This window comes from Lithobates pipiens, unplaced genomic scaffold (genome assembly GCF_037356315.1).
Source record: "Lithobates pipiens isolate NorthernLeopardFrog02 unplaced genomic scaffold, aLitPip1_a1.2 Scaffold_22, whole genome shotgun sequence".
NCBI lineage: Eukaryota > Metazoa > Chordata > Amphibia > Anura > Ranidae > Lithobates > Lithobates pipiens.
The window spans coordinates 307,709,723-307,728,693 of record NW_027507784.1 but is presented as its reverse complement, the minus strand read 5'-3'; the positions used below and the strand labels follow the sequence as shown (position 1 = coordinate 307,728,693).

General features: G+C 46.9%; 1 protein-coding gene across 3 annotated transcripts in view; it reads left to right on the top strand.

Annotated features, from left to right (window-relative positions):
• GRID2IP (Grid2 interacting protein) overlaps positions 1-18,971 on the top strand; it is a 270,139-nt gene that overhangs the window by 53,128 nt on the left and 198,040 nt on the right. Inside the window, exon 1 of one of the 3 annotated variants that reach the window (XM_077449343.1) lies at positions 17,034-17,430. The exons of the other annotated variants lie outside the window; for them this stretch is intronic. Within the exon in view, the coding sequence (XP_077305469.1) occupies positions 17,417-17,430 (14 nt within the window). The 5' untranslated portion in view covers positions 17,034-17,416. Of the gene's footprint in view, positions 1-17,033; positions 17,431-18,971 lie in introns of those variants that run through there. 3 annotated transcript variants of the gene reach the window in all.

The window sequence follows — 18,971 nt, the reverse complement described above, 5'->3', positions numbered from 1 at the left end:
ACGGTCGGAATTTCTGACCAAAAGCTCACATCCGACTTTTGGTGGCAGAATTTCTGATAGTGTGTATGGGGCTTTAGCATTAAAAAAACAACGAATTTTAATAATTTTTCTGATTAACGGGGCTTCTGCCTTGAGCTTGTGATGTGCTGTGTATAATTGTTAATGATAAGGAGGTTAGTGTGATTACAGCAGTCAGTTCTACACAGCGCTGCTGTCTGTATTTGCTGATAGAATGCAATTGCAAAATATGTACATACATTTGGTTATCATATTTAAAAAATAAATAGAAATTGTATTTCAAATAACATCTTTTTTCATAACGTCTTTTTGATTTGCAAAATGCATGCCTCCATGGCCGGATTGCTCATTAAGAACAGAAGACTGTTTACCACTGGCACCCGTCCAGGGCCGGTGCTACCACTAGGCGGACTAGACAACCGCCTAGGGCGCACTGCCGCCTAGGGCGCAGCCAGGACCGCTGGTTTCTCTACTTTGCGCTGGGAGCTTGTCAGTGCCTCGTTCTCCATAGTCCAGCATGCACAGGGCGCACACAATGACAGCACACTAGCACGGCCGGCCGCGTCAGCTCCACTCACACACACACAGTTTGTGGGCGCTCCGCTCCCCCTCCTGTCTGCCTTCACTTTGGGCCATTTCTCATTGTTTACTGAATGGGAGGAGCGAGAGAAGTGTGGGAATCCCATCCCAATAACGGGGGAGGCCGTCCTGTACCGCCCCGGGGCAGGAACACTTAACAGGTGACAATACATTCACCGCCACCCTCCTGCCTCTACTCGACGCTGACATGAGCCCTGGGACAGAAAAGCACACTGGTAGTTATTGGCCACGCCCACCTCCACATGGAACACCCGCCCCTGCTATCGATTGGTCATGGATCCACAAGCATACGACTCCATGATTGGCTGCTCTGCGATGTTTATTGCTGAGCTAGGATTCCATGCAACGTGACTGCCTCTTGAAAAGCTGACACTAACAGCCAACACAGTGAGTGAAGTTCTTGTACATGTCACACTTGTCCCCCACCATCACCTGTCACACTGCCCTCCCCCCACCATCACCTGTCACACTGCCCTCCCCCCACCATCACCTGTCACACTGCCCTCCCCCCACCGTCACCTGTCACACTGCCCTCCCCCCACTGTCACCTGTCACACTGCCCCCCACCGTCACCTGTCACACTGGCCCCCCACCATCACCTGTCACACTGGTCCCCCCCACCACCTGTCACACTGGTCCCCTCCACCACCTGTCACACTGCCCTCCCCCCACCGTCACCTGTCACACTGGCCCCCCACCATCACCTGTCACACTGGTCCCCCCCACCACCTGTCACACTGCCCTCCCCCCACCATCACCTGTCACACTGCCCCCCACCATTACCTGTCACACTGCCCCCCACCATTACCTGTCACACTGCCCCCCACCGTCACCTGTCACACTGCCCCCCACGTCCATTACCTGTCACACTGCCCCCCACCATTACCTGTCACACTGCCCCCCACCGTCACCTGTCACACTGCCCCCCACGTCACCTGTCACACTGCCCCCCACCGTCACCTGTCACACTGCCCCCCACCGTCACCTGTCACACTGGCCCCCCACCATCACCTGTCACACTGGCCCCCCACCATCACCTGTCACACTGGCCCCCCACCATCACCTGTTACACTGCCCCCCACCTGTCACACTGGCCCCCCACCATTACCTGTCACACTGGCCCCCCACCATCACCTGTCACACTGGTCCCCCCCACCACCTGTCACACTGCCCTCCCCCCACCATCACCTGTCACACTGCCCCCCCACCACCTGTCACACTGCCCTCCCCCACCATCACCTGTCATACTGGGCCCCCACCATTACCTGTCATACTGGCCCCCCACCATTACCTGTCACACTGCCCCCCCACCATTACCTGTCACACTGCCCCCCCCACCACCTGTCACACTGCCCCCCACCATTACCTGTCACACTGCCCCCCACCATCCCCCGTCACACTGGCCCCCACCATCCCCGTCACACTGGCCCCCACCATCCCCCGTCACACTGGCCCCCACCATCCCCCGTCACACTGGCCCCCCCACCACCACCCGTCACACTGGCCCCCCCACCAACACCCGTCACACTGGCCCCCCCCCACCGTCACCTGTCACACTGGCCCCCCCACCGTCACCTGTCACACTGGCCGCCCCACCGTCACCTGTCACACTGGCCCCCCCCACCGTCACCTGTCACACTGGCCCCCCCCACCGTCACCTGTCACACTGCCCCCCCCCCCACCGTCACCTGTCACACTGGCCCCCCCCCACCGTTACCTGTCACACTGGCCCCCCCACCGTCACCTGTCACACTGGCCCCCCCCCCACCGTCACCTGTCACACTGGCCCCCCCCCACCATCACCTGTCACACTGGCCCCCCCCACTGTCACCTGTCACACTGCCCCTTACCATCACCTGTCACACTGGCCCCCCCCACCACCACCTGTCACACTGCCCCCCACCACCACCTGTCACACGGCGCCCCCCACCACCACCTGTCACACGGCGCCCCCCACCACCACCTGTCACACGGCGCCCCCCACCACCACCTGTCACACGGCGCCCCCCACCACCACCTGTCACACTGCGCCCCCCACCACCACCTGTCACACTGCGCCCCCCACCACCACCTGTCACACTACCCTCCACCTGTCTCTTTGGATTGGGCTGTCTTTTTTATACGGTGATGTCTCTTTGCTGGATTTTGATTTCTCTTTGGATAGGGCTGTCTCTTTGCTGGATTTGGCCGTCTTTGTTATATGGGGATGTATCTTTGCTGGATTTAGCTGTCTCTTTGCTTGATTGGGCTGTTTTCTTCTTTTTTTTTTTTTTTTGCTGGATTGGGCTGAAAGAAATGTAGCAGTTTTATATTTAGATGTTTGTTTAAATATTTTCTACTGTTTTTTAAAATGGTAGTTTTTTTTTTTTAAGTGGGGGGGGGGGGGGGTGCAAGTAGCTGGTCTTGCCTAGGGTGCAAAATAGTCCAGCACCGGCCCTGCACTCGTCACATGACCAGGGTAATATTCAGGGAAGGACTAGGACAGGCATCACTAAATGGCGGACCGCGGGCCGAATCCGGACCGAGTAGCAGCCATATCCGGCCCGCAGACTCGCAAATAGTTGCCTCTGTGTTTTTTATCCACTGCCGGATTGCCAGCCCGCCGCTGCCGCTAAAATCCTTGGTGAGGCTTGGCATCATTGCATCACTCCCCTTCCTTATTCACACAAGCCTGGAAGCGCTGCAGGTCCGGACAAAGGGCGGGACTTATCAAGTTACGAAGTGGGTGATTGGTTGCTAGGCAGTGGGGCGGTCCAGCAACCAATCACACCCTTTTAACTTGAAAAGTCCCGCCCTTTGTCCGGACCTGCCATGCGTGCTTCCCGGCTTGTGTGAATAAGGTAGGGCAGTGTGGGGAGGGGGAATGCTGCGGGAATGCTGCGGGAATGCTGCGATGATGAAAGGGACAGTCTGACGCTGTAATGTTGAGGGAGGACTGTGATGGAGTGGGATCTGTAATGGGGGGTCTGTATTACGGGGGTCTGTGATGGAGTGGGGTCTGCATTGGGGGGGGGATCTGTGATGGAATGGGGTCTGTATTAGAGGGGTCTGTGATGGAGTGAGGTCTGTGATGCAGGGGGATCTGTGATGGAATGGGGTCTGTAACGGGGGGCCTGTGATGGAGTGGGGCCGTTAATGGGGGATCTGTGATGGAGGGGGATCTGTATCGGGGGGGGGGGGTCTGTGATGGAGGGGGGATCTGTATCGGGGGGGATATTTGTGATGGAATGGGGTCTGTAACGGGGGGGCCTGTGATGGAGTGGGGCCGTTAATGGGGGATCTGTGATGGAGGGGGATTTGTATCGGGGGGGGGGGGTCTGTGATGGAGGGGGGATCTGTATCGGGGGGAAATTTGTGATGGAGTGGGGTCTGTATTAGGGGGGGATCTGTTATGGAGTGGGGTCTGTGATGGGGGGGATATGTGATGGAGTGAGGATCTGTGCTGAGTGGGGGGGGGGTCTGTGGTGAAGAGGATCTGTAATGGGGGGGATCTGTGTTTGTGGGGGGGGGGGTCTGTGATGGGGGTCTTTAAAAGGACACATTGTGATGAGTCTGTAATGGGTTGCGGGGTTTCTGATGGTGGGACTGTGATGTAAAAGTGAGAAATGTGCTGTGAAGGGGGGACTGAGGGCACTGATGTAAGGGCTTGTCCACACTTGTGCAGAGATCTGTTTTTCTGCCCTAGAAAAACCCAGGTATCTACAAGGGCAATAGAAAACAATTGTGATGTGCACAGGAAGGTTGTAATGTGAAGGATCGGAGTCATGACCAATATGACATTCGGACCTCCGCGGGAAGAAAATTTTACTGACCGGACCCCCGTGAATTTTAATTCAGTACCCCTGGACTAGGATGTAGTCAATCATAAATGATATCACAAGCTGAAGCACATGTGGCAGATAGCAACCCGAATAGAATGAAACTTGTTTTTCTAGGATCCATTCCTGGAGATGAAAGGGGCTAAATAAATAGGAAGGGAATCATTGAGCTTTCACGCCAATATGTTGCAGTACCACACACTACAGTGATAAAAAAAAGTATTTGATCCTCTGCTGATTTTGTATGTTTGCCCACTGACAAAGAAATGATCAGTCTATAATTTTATTGGTAGGTTTATTTTAACAGTGTGCGACAGAATAACAACAAAAAAATCCAGAAGAACGCATTCTTGGGGCCCCCGGGCATTAGGAGATTATGGGGCCCCCAGGCAGTAGGAGATTATGGGCCCCCCAGGCAATCAGAGATTATGGGGCCACACAGTATACACACACAGTATACAATCACACAGTATACAAATACATGTATACACAGACATGTTTCTATTGGCTGAGAAGGTACTGGAGAGGTGGGGTAGCTATAATCTCGGGTTTTTTAGACCAAAAGGATGTCGGTAAGGGACATTTCAGAGACAGATGTAAAAAAAACACAGATTTTTACATACTGTCCCTGGTTTTACTGAGGCTGGAAACCCTGATGGGGCCCCCTAGTGGCCCGGGGCCCTCGGGCAGTGCCCGAGTATCCAAATGGTCTGTCCGCCCCTGATTGTACTTCTGCTCAAGAAAGCTCTTGAGCTCAAGCCCTGCTCTTGCGCATTGGCAGCTCATTCAAATGAGCTGACAGGTGTATGGTCCACCCAAGTTAGTGGATAAGGTGGTATCACCAGCCCTCCTGTATGGGGCCCATGCCAGCAGGGGGGACCAGGCAGCAGAGTAAATCATATTTGGGCTGGGAGGGTGAAATCTGGTTTCTCCTTCTCTCTCTCATGCCAGGTTTCAGCTGCTGCGGAGAGAGACATACAAGGGATCAGTTCTAGTAATTACCCCCTCCGCCACACCGATCACCCTCACTCTGCACCATACATTTCCCCATGCTGCAGCTTCATGCACACAATAGGATTCTTCAGGATGGACAGTGGGAAAAAACTCAGGTAAATATATCATATTTACCAGCCTCTTTGTTTCCTGAATGAACACAATGAGTGATCAGTACCGAGCATTCAGTGTGTTCCTTTGTAACTGAAGCATAGTAAACTGTGTTTATTGGGGGGGGGGGGGGCCCTGCCAGGTTGGCTGTATGGGGCCCCATGGTTACTAACAGCAGCCCTGGGTCCACCATAGTCCTGTGTGCTTCAAAGCTTTTACCATGACAGATGTAGGAGGTTAGGTTTTGAGCCTGTGTTCACACTGTTGCACTGCAATGTGGTGCAGATTTTATGCAGGTTCTTGTCCAGGGTGAGGCGCTAATTTATGCTGTAATTTGCGGTGTGGAGGTCCGCACAAATTTGCATCGCACCCGCACCAAAGGAGCATGGGATTTTTATTTTTTCTCCGTATCAAATTTGCAATGCTGGTATGTGAACCCAGCACATAGAAGTGCATTCTATTCAATTGACATGTGAAACTTGGTCTCCCTAACCGCATCTAAACCGCTCAAGATTCGCAGCAGTGTGAACCCAGTCTGTGGAATGATATGAGCTTGGAGAGAAAATATTTAAGGTGGGTCTTGCCATCTGGCCTTCACACAAGTCTTTAATAGTATGGAAGAAGTAAGATTTACCCAGAGCCGTCTTTAATATAGATTGGACCCTGGACAAAATTTTTCTTGGGCCCCCCCCACCCCATGCAATTTCCCTCTCCACCTACTATGAGACATACAATAAATAGCAGCTAGATTTAAAATCAGTTTTCTGTATCAGATCAGGCAGCAATTGCGATTGGTTGCCAGCAGTTACAGCATATCATTACTGCTTACTGACTAGTTGCTAGAGGTTATAGCACACATTACGGCTCACGGATTAATTGCTAGAGGCTACAGCACGTCACCTCCTCACAGCAGGGGAGCATGATATCCATAGGAATGCCGCCTTTATTTACATATCAATTCCGCCGGCCGCAGCTATTTACTTAGTATTGTCGCCGCTATTTACATACGAATTCCAGTTATTTACATGTAAACACAGGGTCTACAGGCGAGTCATCTGTACACAACAATAGGGCAGAGCTGGGCAGCATTAGTACCAGCACTTCACACTGAGATATTGGGACACAGCACAGGAATAAAACTTCAAGGGACAAGGGAATTTAAACCTGGATAGTTGGCAAGTATGAGGCAGCTGTTTTGGGCCCCCCAACAATGACAGGGCCCAGGGCAGATGCCCCTTTTGCCCTGCCTTAAAGACGGCCCTGGATTTACCTCCACCATTTCAAGCTAAAAATGGTATAACTGTTAAAAAATTGGGCATGTGTTCCTTACCTGCTCTTTTTGCATTACATCGTTTTCTACAAAATCCCCAAAACACTTTCATCTTGTGTGTGCAGCAATACAGCTCAGGTGGTAGCTAGCTCATAATCTACATATTTCCATTCAGTGGAAGATAACTTGGCAAAGCTTTTTTTTTTTTTTTTTTTCCTGTTTCCTTGTTCTATTTTTGTCTCTTGTTGATGGCGAGATTGCAGTTCACAAATCCTCAAATAGCCGAGCTGAGACAGACGCTTTTCTCTCAGGGAGCAGGAAAGATTTGTATTAATAATGGCCAGTATCTGAAGCTTTGCACCAATGTCTTACAAGCCTTTTTAAAGAGAATCTATCAGGATAAAAATATGTCAGCCGCCACAACCCACTTCTTTTTAAAGATCCACTTTCTAGGGCTGTCATTCCCAACAACTCGCTATGCGGCGAGTCATTGAACTGGAAGAACTGTGCAGGTTAGTCTTAATGGCACGTCTCTGGCTGATGTGTCCTATAGTTCATTACCAATCTTCGCTCTACCTTGCTAATTGAAGTTTTCTGTCTGGACAAAAAATGATGGGAAATGTACGACTCCCCACAGATTTGAGATGACTGTCACCCGATCTTTCCAATAATGGCAAATAATTACGTCTTTGTGGACTCCCTCCAACTTGTACACTTGTGCCTAGTAAGAATCAGTCAGCCAAAATAGAAGTTACTGACCAATTGCTTTTGTTCTTTTAAGATAAGCCAGGCATGATGTCTTCTGCATAGTGTATAAACAGAAACAACTTTGTGTGGTTAGGCTTTCTGCTCCCATCTTAAGACTATGGGTAGCCTTTAAGTCTGTGGGTTTAATACAGTGGTCATCAACCCTGTCCTCAGGGCCCACTAACAGGCCAGGTCTTATGTATTGCCTTGGGGAGATGCAGACTAGAATACTGCAATCACTGAGCAGCAAATGATATCACCTGTGATGTATTTCAGTTATTTTGCAAACCTGACCTGTTAGTGGGTCCTGAGGACAGGGTTGATGACCACTGGTATAATATACATAATTAAAGAGACTCTGTCACTTAGCTAATTCAAGACAAAATTGGCAAATTATTACATCTTTGTGGACTCCCTCCAACTTGTGCACATGTGCCTAGTAAGAATAGGTCATCCAAAATAGAAATTCCTGACCAATTGCTTTTTGTTCCTTTAAGCCCTTGTACACACGGTCGGAAATTCCGACGGAAAATGTCCGATCGGACCGTGTTGTCGAATAATCCGACCGTGTGTGGGCTACATGGGACTTTTTCCGTCGGAATGTCCGGCCAACATAGTGTATAAACAGACTTAAGATGGAAGCAGAAATCCTAACTGTTTATACACTATGCAGAAGCCATCATGCCTGGCTTGTCTTAGCCCTTGTACACACGGTCGGACATTCCGGTGTCTTGTCAAATAGGGTCCTCCATCAGATGCTGTCCTCTGCGTACTGCGCATGCGCAGTACACAGGAGCACAGATTCCGAAAATTGCCGAGGACGAACGGCGCCTGCGCCGTGAGTCCAGGTTCTATCCCCACTATCCAAGTGGACATAGAGTTAGAATAAAAAAGAGCCGAGCGCAGCGAGGCCGAGCCCGAAGCGTGGCGAGCGAAGCTCGCCCGCGAGGGGCCCTCTAAAATTCTAAACCCTATGTCCGCTTGGATAGTGGGGCTACCTCCTCCACTCACGGCACAGGCGCCGTTCAGCTTCGGAGATTTTCCGAAGCTTCGTCTGCTCCGTACTGCGCATGCGCAGTACGGAACGGACACATATCGATGGTCGGACTCATTTGGGCAGAACACCGGCAACAAAATCCATCAGATTTTTTCCGACGGATTTTGTCCGATACTGGTGTTGCATACACACGGTCGGACACAGTTGTCGGAAAATCAGATCGTTCGGAACGTGATGACGTTATTTAGTTACAACGGGACTACGTTCAGGCTAGTAGCCAATAGATTTAGTCTTGTAATTTGATCTGAGCATGCGTGGCACTTTGTCCGATCGGAATTCTCTACAAACGATCGGACAAAGTCCGATCGGATCATGTTGTCGGAAAATTTTATATTCAGCTCTCAAACTTTGTTGGCCGGACATTCCGACGGAAAAAGTCAGATGGAGCTCACACACGGTCGGATTATCCGACAACACGGTCCGATCGGACATTTTCCGTCAGAATTTCCGACTGTGTGTACAAGGGCTTAAAGGAACAAAAGCAATTGGTCAGGAATTTCTATTTTGGATGACTTATTCTTACTAGGCACATGTGCACAAGTTGGAGGGAGTCCATAAAGATGTAATAATTGGCAAATTTTTTCTTGAATTGGCTAAGTGACAGAGTCTCTTTAATTATGGTTATTAAACCACAGACTTAAAGGCTATCGATAGACTTAAGATGGGAGCAGAATTCCTAACTATCGATAGCCTTTAAGTTTGTGGTTTATTAAGCATAATTAAAGAGACTCTGTCGCTTAGCTAATTCAAGGCAAAATGAAAGAGTCTCTTGATAGCCCAGCCTCTTGACCCACTAATTTTCAGTTGCCCGCCACTTTGTTGAAGCTGCTGTAGATACTTGATGCTTCTGGGGATGTGGGGGCAGGGGACTTCCTCCCAGGATGCAGTGCTGGGCTAAATGATCACTCAGCGGGCCTGAATATGGTCCCCTAAGGAGAAAATCATGAACAGGTTTGATTCCTGACTTCTACAGAGAAACTAAGCAGGGGGGAGTATGGTGAAGAATATAAATGGGTCAAGGGTTGCTCTCAAGGGATGTGCTTTTTGGATAGTTCAAAGCTGTGTTCAAAACAAAAGGAAAAAAAATAACCCACCTAATGTATAGCAGGCACCCCTTGGTGTCCTAACCTTACCTTACTGGTTCCTGGCTGCCACCCCCAGAGCAGCCTCAATAAAGTCTCTTATCAAGCAGAGACCATACCCTAAAGGCTGGTAACTGCACACTGCTTGGTCTGCCTTTCCCCCATGTGCATTTACACTTGGAAGTTTGCTGCTTAGTCACTGCATTGTTGGAGCGAAGGTAGCGTATAACGTGTTCCTCCATACCTAGAACTACTGGGATTTCTGAGATGGCTGTATCAGCAAATTGCATTTGTATGTTTTGCAATCACCATCTTTTAAGTAAGATTTAAATGAATAGCAGCAAGTCCAGAGTTGTCCTTTTATACATCTCCACAACGTCTAGGCATACCTTTTAGGCTTTGTGGTGAGTCAGGCTTCTCCAGTATGAGTTTATCCTTTCTTATCCTAGTAAATATTTCAGGAGACGTGGGTTTGTATAGATACATTTAGCCCCATTCCTCTGCAATAGGGTCCCTTGTGGCAGTGCTATAAAAATACAGAATGTATTATGTGTACAGGACTGTGCATTAATGCTCAGAGAGATCCAGGCATGGACTGCAGGATAGCAGCTGGTCTTCGTCTAATCTCTTAGCTCCGCTTCTGCTCTATAGCTCGTTTTTTAAAGTTATTTGCTGTTGACCCATCCAGCTGCCAAAGGGTTAATGCAAATAAAATGCTAAGCTCAGGCAGAAGATTTACCGGCTAATCTCTGCAAATGAATTGCTGTTGAGTGCAGCAGAGTATTAGCAGCCAAAGGGTGTGCCGTCTGCGACCTAATGGCAAACTGTCACACAATTTGCAAATAATAATAATGGTCAAGGCTGGACAAATCCCAGCAGACAGTTCTACCTACAAATGGCAGCTGGTACATGCTTTTGGTCTCTTCTACTGTTAAGGATAGAAGTTTATATTACTTGGTTACCAAAACACTTCAAGTGACTATCCCTATGACTTTAAGTCCCTGGGTTTATAAAAAATGCTACAAAGCATGCTTTGGGTTTACGTTTACTGGTCTGGCCTCTCATTCCCCTGATCTTTGCTCTGTTGCATAGCTACAACTGCCCAATAAACCTTCACATTCAACACATCTGGGAGTGTTGGATGCCTGCACCCCCTGCTGCATGTTTTGGTTCCTTCTGCTGACCCTTCACTACTGTGTCCTGTAGGGACTGATGGAAGGAACCACAATGTTCAGTTTAGAAACAGGCATCAGACATATGAAATAGTTTCTGAAGTTTATGTAAAAGCGTTTTTTTATTTCTTTTTAGTCTCGGATAGAGTGGGATTAGACTCTCTGTCAAGTGTCCCCACTGGGGAGATTCACCCTTTAGTCACCCTGGTCACCATTGTCACAAATACCAAAAGTGAGGTTAAAGTATAGCTGCTTCCAATAATCACATTTAAAGTCCAGGAGGCTGGTTGTACCCAAGTTGATTGATCAACTTTTGGGTACATTCTGCCTACCCAAACACGGTTGGAATCTTGGTCGGTTTAGCAGGACTGTCTATGGCCGGCTTAAATCTAACAGGATACGGAAAGCAGTAATAACCTGACAATGGTTCTAAATCCTCACCATGCTATTCAAATAAAGAAAAAATAGCTTTAGTTATACTTTAATTCCAAAATGACAAAGTTATTACTAGAGCAAGAGGTGAAGGAAAATCGCCCAATGGGGACACCTGTGTCTATGACCCCAAACGTTGAAGAAATTTACTCTACAACTTAATTTCCTGTTGCGTCTCTAGGACAAAAGCAAAGGGAAAACTTCCTAGAAAGACATAGGCAACAAAAAATAACCTGATAGGGCTATTAACTTTGTTTATATTTGCAAAAAAACTAAAATGAAGGTACATTTTTACTTCACATGCACTTTAAAGTTGATGGGATGAAAAAAACAACAACCCTGGAGTGCCCGCCCCCCCCCCCCCCTTTACATCAAGGTTTAATGCTTACTAGGTTTGGGGTAGATGAATAGGGTGTAATAGATAGCTTGGTCCTTGCTCCAGTAGGCTTTGGTTCCCTTCTCCTCTTTCTGATGCCTTGGGATGCGGGTGGACTCCTGCTGTCCTCACGTACAATGCAGAACTACTGGTGTGACTGCTGGTTGGAGCACCTTAGAGAAGAAGCTTTGGGGGAATCGGTCACACAGCATGGAGGGAGCCTGCCGAAGCAAGGAATGAGGTAAATCCTACACTTTTTTCCCTAATCCCCTAGACTTAAGCCCCATACACACTATCAGATTTTCTGCAGATTTTTTCCTTCAGATTTACCAAAACCATATAATATGAGGTCAAACCTTAGGAGTTTCAATTTGTATGCAATCATGCAGGCCCTTCTACTACATGGTTTTGGTAAATCTGAAGGAAAAAATCAGCAGAAAATCTGGTAGTGTGTATGGGGCTTTAATAAGCATTAAACCCATGTAGTGTAGTGGGCCCCATGACGAGGGTCGTTTTTAAAATTTTTCGTTTCAGCCTTAAACCAGCAGTAGAGTTCCTGTACAGATCAAAGGACTCTCCTTTGAAGAATGCTGGTTTTGTAAATGAGGTGAAAGTTGAAGGTTCCATGTGTAGGGTATCAAATATGTTTAGTGATGTGCATGCAGAATTGAGCACAGTAGATATTCCCTAGGAATCCATGATCAATCAATTAGTAAAATCAATAACTTGACATTTGAAAAACAAGATTTCTTAAAAGCTTCAGACAAGCAAATATTACACTGGAAAATGACAAATACAGCTATTTTTACTAAAACCTAGATTCCCCTTGGAACCAGGAAATCTCCTGATTTTAAGAAAAAGAAAACCTGATTGAGTAAATGTGGCCAGCAAATGCAATTTATAAATACAGCAAATCTTCCAGTGGGCATTTAACATTCTAAAAGAGGAAACCTTGATAAAAGGCATCGGAGAACTCTGCTAAAAATGTGTACAGCTCACGGTACGTTAGTATGATCAATAAGCTGTAAATGTTACATTGGTGGTCATTGGGAAGAATGCCCCTAATATTGGTGATTATTGGGAAGAATGCCCCTTATATTGGTGGTCATTGGGAAGAATGCCCCTTATATTGGTGGTCAGTGGAAAGAATGCCCCTTATGTTGGTGGTCATTGGGAAGAATGCCCCTTATATTGGTGGTCAGTGGGAAGAATTCCCCTTATATTGGTGGTCATTGGGAAGAATGCCCCTTATGTTGGTGATCATTGGGAAGAATGCCCTTTATATTGGTGGTCATTAAGAATAATGACCCTTACATTGGTGATTATTGGGAAGGATGTCCCTTAGTTGGTGATCATTGGGAAAAATGGCTTTTAAGTTGGTGGTCAGTTGGAAGAATGCCCCTAATGTTGGTTGTCAGTGGGAAGAATGTCCTTTACATTAGTTGTCAGTGGGAAGAGTGCTCCTTACATTGTGGTCAGTGGGAAGAATCTCCCTTACATTGGTGATCATTGGGAAGAATGCCCCTTACATTGTGGTCAGTGGCAAAAATGTCCCTTACATTGTGGTGAGTGGCAAGAATGTCCCCCAAATTGATGGTCAGTGGGAAAAATGCCCCTTACATTTGTGGTCAGTGGGAAGAATTCCCTTTACATGAGTGGTCAGTGTGAAGAATGCTCCTTACATTGGTGGTCAGTGTAAAGCTTCCTTACACTGATTACTGGTTCCACACAACTGGCTCTACTGAGTGACATTACTGGAAAAACTATGCAGGTACTATCAGATGGGAGATCAATCCACTACTGCTCACTGCTCAAAGATGGTTGAGAATGGCTGATCTACGGCATTAATTATAAGAATTATAATTAACCAGTTACATTTTGTTTAGGTGGAAACACAGGCAGCCTTTTTTAAAGAATGTAGAGAATTGGAAGTCTGCGGAAGTCTGTTCCACATTTTCACCGCTCTCAACTGCAAAGTCTTTCTGTATGCAGAGGTTAGGAGTATCCTTTTGTCATTTGCAGTGACCAAGTTTACTCTTGAACCTTTTACGTATTTATACAAGGTGCTAATATTCATCCTCAATCTCCTCTTCTCAAGGGAGAACAAATTTTGTTGCCCATTATTGATTTGTTTGCCCTTTACACTTTCTTCAATTCTGTAACATCCTTTTGAGTGCTGGTGCCCAAAACAAAAATAAATATTCAAGATGAGATCTTACTAATGTTTTGTACAGGGGAACATTTATGTCTCTCTTTTGAGTCTGTATCTCTTTTAACCACTTGATCTCCGGAAGATTTTACCCCCTTCACGACCAGTGCATTTTTTGCTATTCGGCACTGTGCTACTTTAACCGGCAATTGCGCGGTCATGCAATACTGTACCCTAATGTAATTTTTTTCACGCAAATATAGCTTTCTTTTGGTTGATCACCACTGGGTCTTTTATTTGCAGGGGGAAAAAAACAGCTACGTCGCTGCTCTGTGTACAGAGCCCTGTGTTATTAGTAAACACAGGGCTCTGTGCTGTGATTCACCAAGCCAATCGGCAGGTCCCAGACAAAAATCATTGGCCAGGACCTACTGACATATTTTTGCTGTACTGATTTACAGCACAGATCAGGCGGCGGACACGCATGTGCACAGCCCCTACCCGGGAATGCTGGATTGTCCCTGCACCGTCGCCATATATTTGCATGAGGCGGTCAGTAAGTGGTTAATACAAGAAAGTGTCTTGCTTGCTCTAGAGTAGATCTCAGGCAATCCATGCTGAAACTAATTAATTCATCAGGGGACAGTGAAAAGAATGTACTACTTAGAGCTTGTTTATACATTCTTTGTCCTCTGAAGAGCTATCTGTAGTGGTTCACTCTTCAGCTCGTGTTTGACAGTCGGCAGAGGTCCCTCTTCACCACCTGTTTTAACAATTAAAACACACCACCCCATCACAACTGTGTACATTGCATGCTGTTGTGAGGGTGGGTTATAGTGTGCCCCCATTCAGTTGAATGGGACAAACACATCAGGAGGACTACATTTTGCCGTACTGCAGCTTTGCAGCCACAGTATGTGTACACCCCCATCCCCTGACTTTAGCAAGAAAGGAGCAGTAAAAATGCAGCTCCACAGAGCCCTGGTTGAGAATGGCCACTGAAGAAGCTGCAGATTGTCACTGTATAGTGTTATAAAGTCAATGATCTCCTTGATCACCCAAATTCCTTTCTACCATTGACTCTCCCATATATACCCCCATAGATTGTATTATGCATCCATATTTTATCCCAGAGGTGCAAAACTTTAATAACTTTATGCTATTCAACTTGAAACCTGACTTTACCGATTTTATTCTATAGCCCAACTCCGGGCAAAGAAAAAGTCTACCCATGAAGTGGGGCTCTGCGCACACTGCACGGGTCAACTGCTTGTATTGCCTATAGCAGTGGTCATCAACCCTGTCCTCAGGGTCCACTTACAGGCCAGGTTTAAGTATTACCTTGGGGAGATGCAGACTAGAATACTGCAATCACTGAGCAGCAAATGATATCACCTGTGATTTATTTCAGTTATCTTGCAAACCTAACCTATTAGTGGGCCCTGAGGACAGGGTTGATGACCACTGGTCTAGAGGCTTGGAAAGAGCTTATACATACCCAATCCTTTGATCCACATGCAACTGGGTCTCCCCCACTATCCAGAAATTGACTGTTTTTGACATTTTCACGTCTAGAACAGGTCTCTGGGTGTAATGATGGCTAGACCACGAGGGGGGGCAGGAACCTACAGGGACCGATCTTTGGTGGGAGGATCGGAGGTAAATGTGACCCGTGCAATGTGGGCCCAGCTTCATTGCATGGGAAAGCTTTTTTTTTTTGCTCGGAGTTGGGCTTTAAGAATGCAACAGGAGGAGCTGGAACACCCCAAGGTGGGTGGAAACACCGAAACTCCCAGATTGACAGAAACAGAGTTAAGAATTATGGAAAGGAGAGCTTATTTCTATAATATCCAAGGTGTGTAATAAGCAAGGAGCTGGCTCATAAAGTCACTAAATACAATACCCAAACTCTACTGCTGGTGATGCTGTCTGAAGACGAAGACCAGTGCTCGTGGCTGGGATGTGCAGCCCCTCAGTAATATAACATTGATGAATATAAGCCAGCAACGCGGTGTACTTAAACCTTATACATTTTTATTGGCTATTACTGTAAAAGAAAAAAAAAAGCAATTACCCCAACCTATAACTGGTGGCCTTTACAGCAAGGAGCACATGGAAGGGTCACACATGTCAAAGAACAACAAATAAAAATTCCCAGTTTACCAGCCAGGCTGCAACAAACCAAAATGACTAAAAGTTAATGTTAAGGCTGGGTTCACGCTATTGCGGTTTCCACGCAGTTCGCATATCAGGAGACTGTGACCGGCTATCTATGGAGCCAGTTCACACAGCTCTGGGGATGGCTGCAGAGCGAATTGCACAGGAGTCCTGTGTATCTTCTGGTCCATTTCAGGTCTGAATTTAGCCAAAAATTGGACCTGAAAGGGTGAACAGGGATGAATGGGACCTCCGCTGTGAGCCACTCTGCACAGCAGTGTGAACCCAGCCTAAATCCAGCGTTTTTCGTTTGCACACATTTGCAAATACATGTGTAAGCTGTCACGTTGCAGCACCCAAGTATTATCTGCAGTACTAACGCTATAATTTGAGAGTCTCTGTAGTTGGAGCACATACTGTATATAATGATAGATTAAGGGCAGGTATGCCAGGAGGGAGCCCACTCCTCCTTATATAAGTACAGGGACGCACTGGACACCCAGCAATAGCACAGTAGCAGCGAAGGTATCCAGTGCATCCCCTCACCAATACGCAGGTTACATATAGTAAAACAATGCTAACATGTTTCGCCTGCAATGGCCTTACCCATAGCATATTGAAACACAAAATAATCACAACTTTTATGGGTTCCTGCATCTACTGTCCAACCAAGTAAGGGACTGGGTCTGTTCACCAGGCTCCACCTCTAACTAAACTATCACTTTTGGGTGGCATCGTCTTAAAAAAAAAAAAAAAAAAACAAGCTCCCTTTTTCGTTTTGTAAGAATTATAACAGCACACAACTCTCAATGTGCCCTCCAGGAATCCCTCATAACTGAATTAATCTGCAACCTGGTTGCAATAAATACATCATGTTCACCCTCACGCTAGGGATGGTTTAATTAAGCCTCCGACATTAAGAATGAATAAAGGCAGACCAGGAAAGACTTCAAGAGAGAAATGTGTGCACCTCCCAGCGGGAATTCACTGATACGACAACCTAATGTTCTTCTCTGCACTCCGGGGCTTGTAGGCTAAATGTTCACTACTTGGTTATCTGCTAGCGTAGACACATCCCTGGACCAAGCAATCCGATGCCTGACGTCTTCCACCGATACTACTATTGGTTGCATTTCTCTATTTCTTCCTGGGAGAGTGGACATCCCCATTAAGATGCTGAAAAGTGATTTAACAATCTGAGATCGCAGAAACAACGCTCGGGTTAAATCTGTCCCCACAGACATCCCGCCCCTCCCTCACACATACACAAGCTGGCATATTTTTCCCATCTCATCTGGGTTGCAGTCTCCTCCTGCAGACGCCAGCAGCTGCCGAGCTGAGCTGAGATTTTAGGAGGAGGCTGTCGCTGCTGTGGGTACCACTTGCAGAGGAACTAAGAGTTTACCGTTTGAGAATGAGCGCTGCTGGGTCATAATGAGCTGCTGGGGGTAAGTGCCAATGTTTAATACCCTTATTTCTGCATGTTTATGATTATTTTCAGGATTGGTCAATAAGAGAAAAAAAAAAAAGAACACAGCCCCCATGGAAAAGGTTCACCAATCAATAATAAAAATGTCTGGTAGTCCTAGAACTTGGTCAGGGACACGGGTTATGCCCCAGAGCAGTACTGTTGCAGGGAGGGCAGCTTTAAAATAGAGTTCTGGGTACAGGAAAAGCAAACATACACATAAGGTTGGCTCCAGATAAGGTTAAGGGTGGTGTGCAATGAATAGCAAACTTTGCAGAAGTACCCAATAATTGGGGTACAGTTTTTGGCATGTACTCTTTTCTAGCATGTCTTCTTCTTAATTGCACTGGATGGGAGGAAGACTTCCTTTGACGTTGTTCTTGTAAAGCTGAGTTTTGCAGCAGACGCTGTGCACAGGGCCCAGGAAATGTTTAGGGTTAAAAAAGGTACATAGTACATAGTTAGTAAGGTTGAAAAAAGACACCAGTCCATCCAGTTCAACCTGAGTGAGTTTGCGTGTTTACAATTATCCCTATCCCTGTACATGGCATCTCATTAAGATTCTCATCTATTATATTATTATGTATTTAAGGTACCCATGTAGCGCTGTCAATTTGAACATATATCACACACTGACATTAGTCCCTACCCTCAAGGAGCCCACAGTCCAAGGTCCCCAACTCATATTCATATACTAGGGCCAATTTTAAACAGAAGCCAATTAACCTTCCAGCATGTCTTTGAAGTGTGGGAGGAAACCGGAGTACATGGAGGAAACCCACGCAGGCACAGGGAGAACATGCAAACTCCAAGCAGATAGTGCCATGGTTGGGGTTCAAACCAGTGACCCTTTTTACTGCTAGGTGAGAGTGCTACCCACTACACTACTGTGCTACCCCTAAAGGAAAAAGAAAAAAGAATGTGACGTTACCAGTACCCTTTGTTTTAACATCCTTTCTTCTCTCTAATACACACCTCCGACTTTTCTTCCTGTAGCTATTAACTGGTGCTGGTCATGGCCTGTGTGCTCTGTTTATAGAGCCTACCAACACACATAGACGCAGGCATCCCCAAAATGGCCACTGGGTTCATCAGTTTTCTATATTACCTGTCTCTGCTGCAGACTACAGGGGTTTTCTTCTTCTTAATGATTGCTGTTGCACCATACCATAATGGTCACTGTCTGAAGGGGGGCAAGAGCTACAGCTCTGGGGAGACCACTGAAAGCTTCAGTGGGGGCCAGGTCAAAGGGGCCCACAAGGGAGGAGTAGTTCCAAGGGCCCACAAGAGGCAAAATCTTGTTGTGAGACCATATACAGGGGTTCAACAAAAATATGGAAACCCTATATGATTTCCAATATAATTGAATATAATACTCTGATTCACACAGCTGGTGTTGTCAAATTATGGTTTGACGAGCAATCAGATGAAGTCTTACACCTTTCCTGGGCACCACAGTCGCTGGGCCTCAATATCATAGAGTCACTTTGGTAAATTTTGGAGAACAAGGTTCAGGCTCAT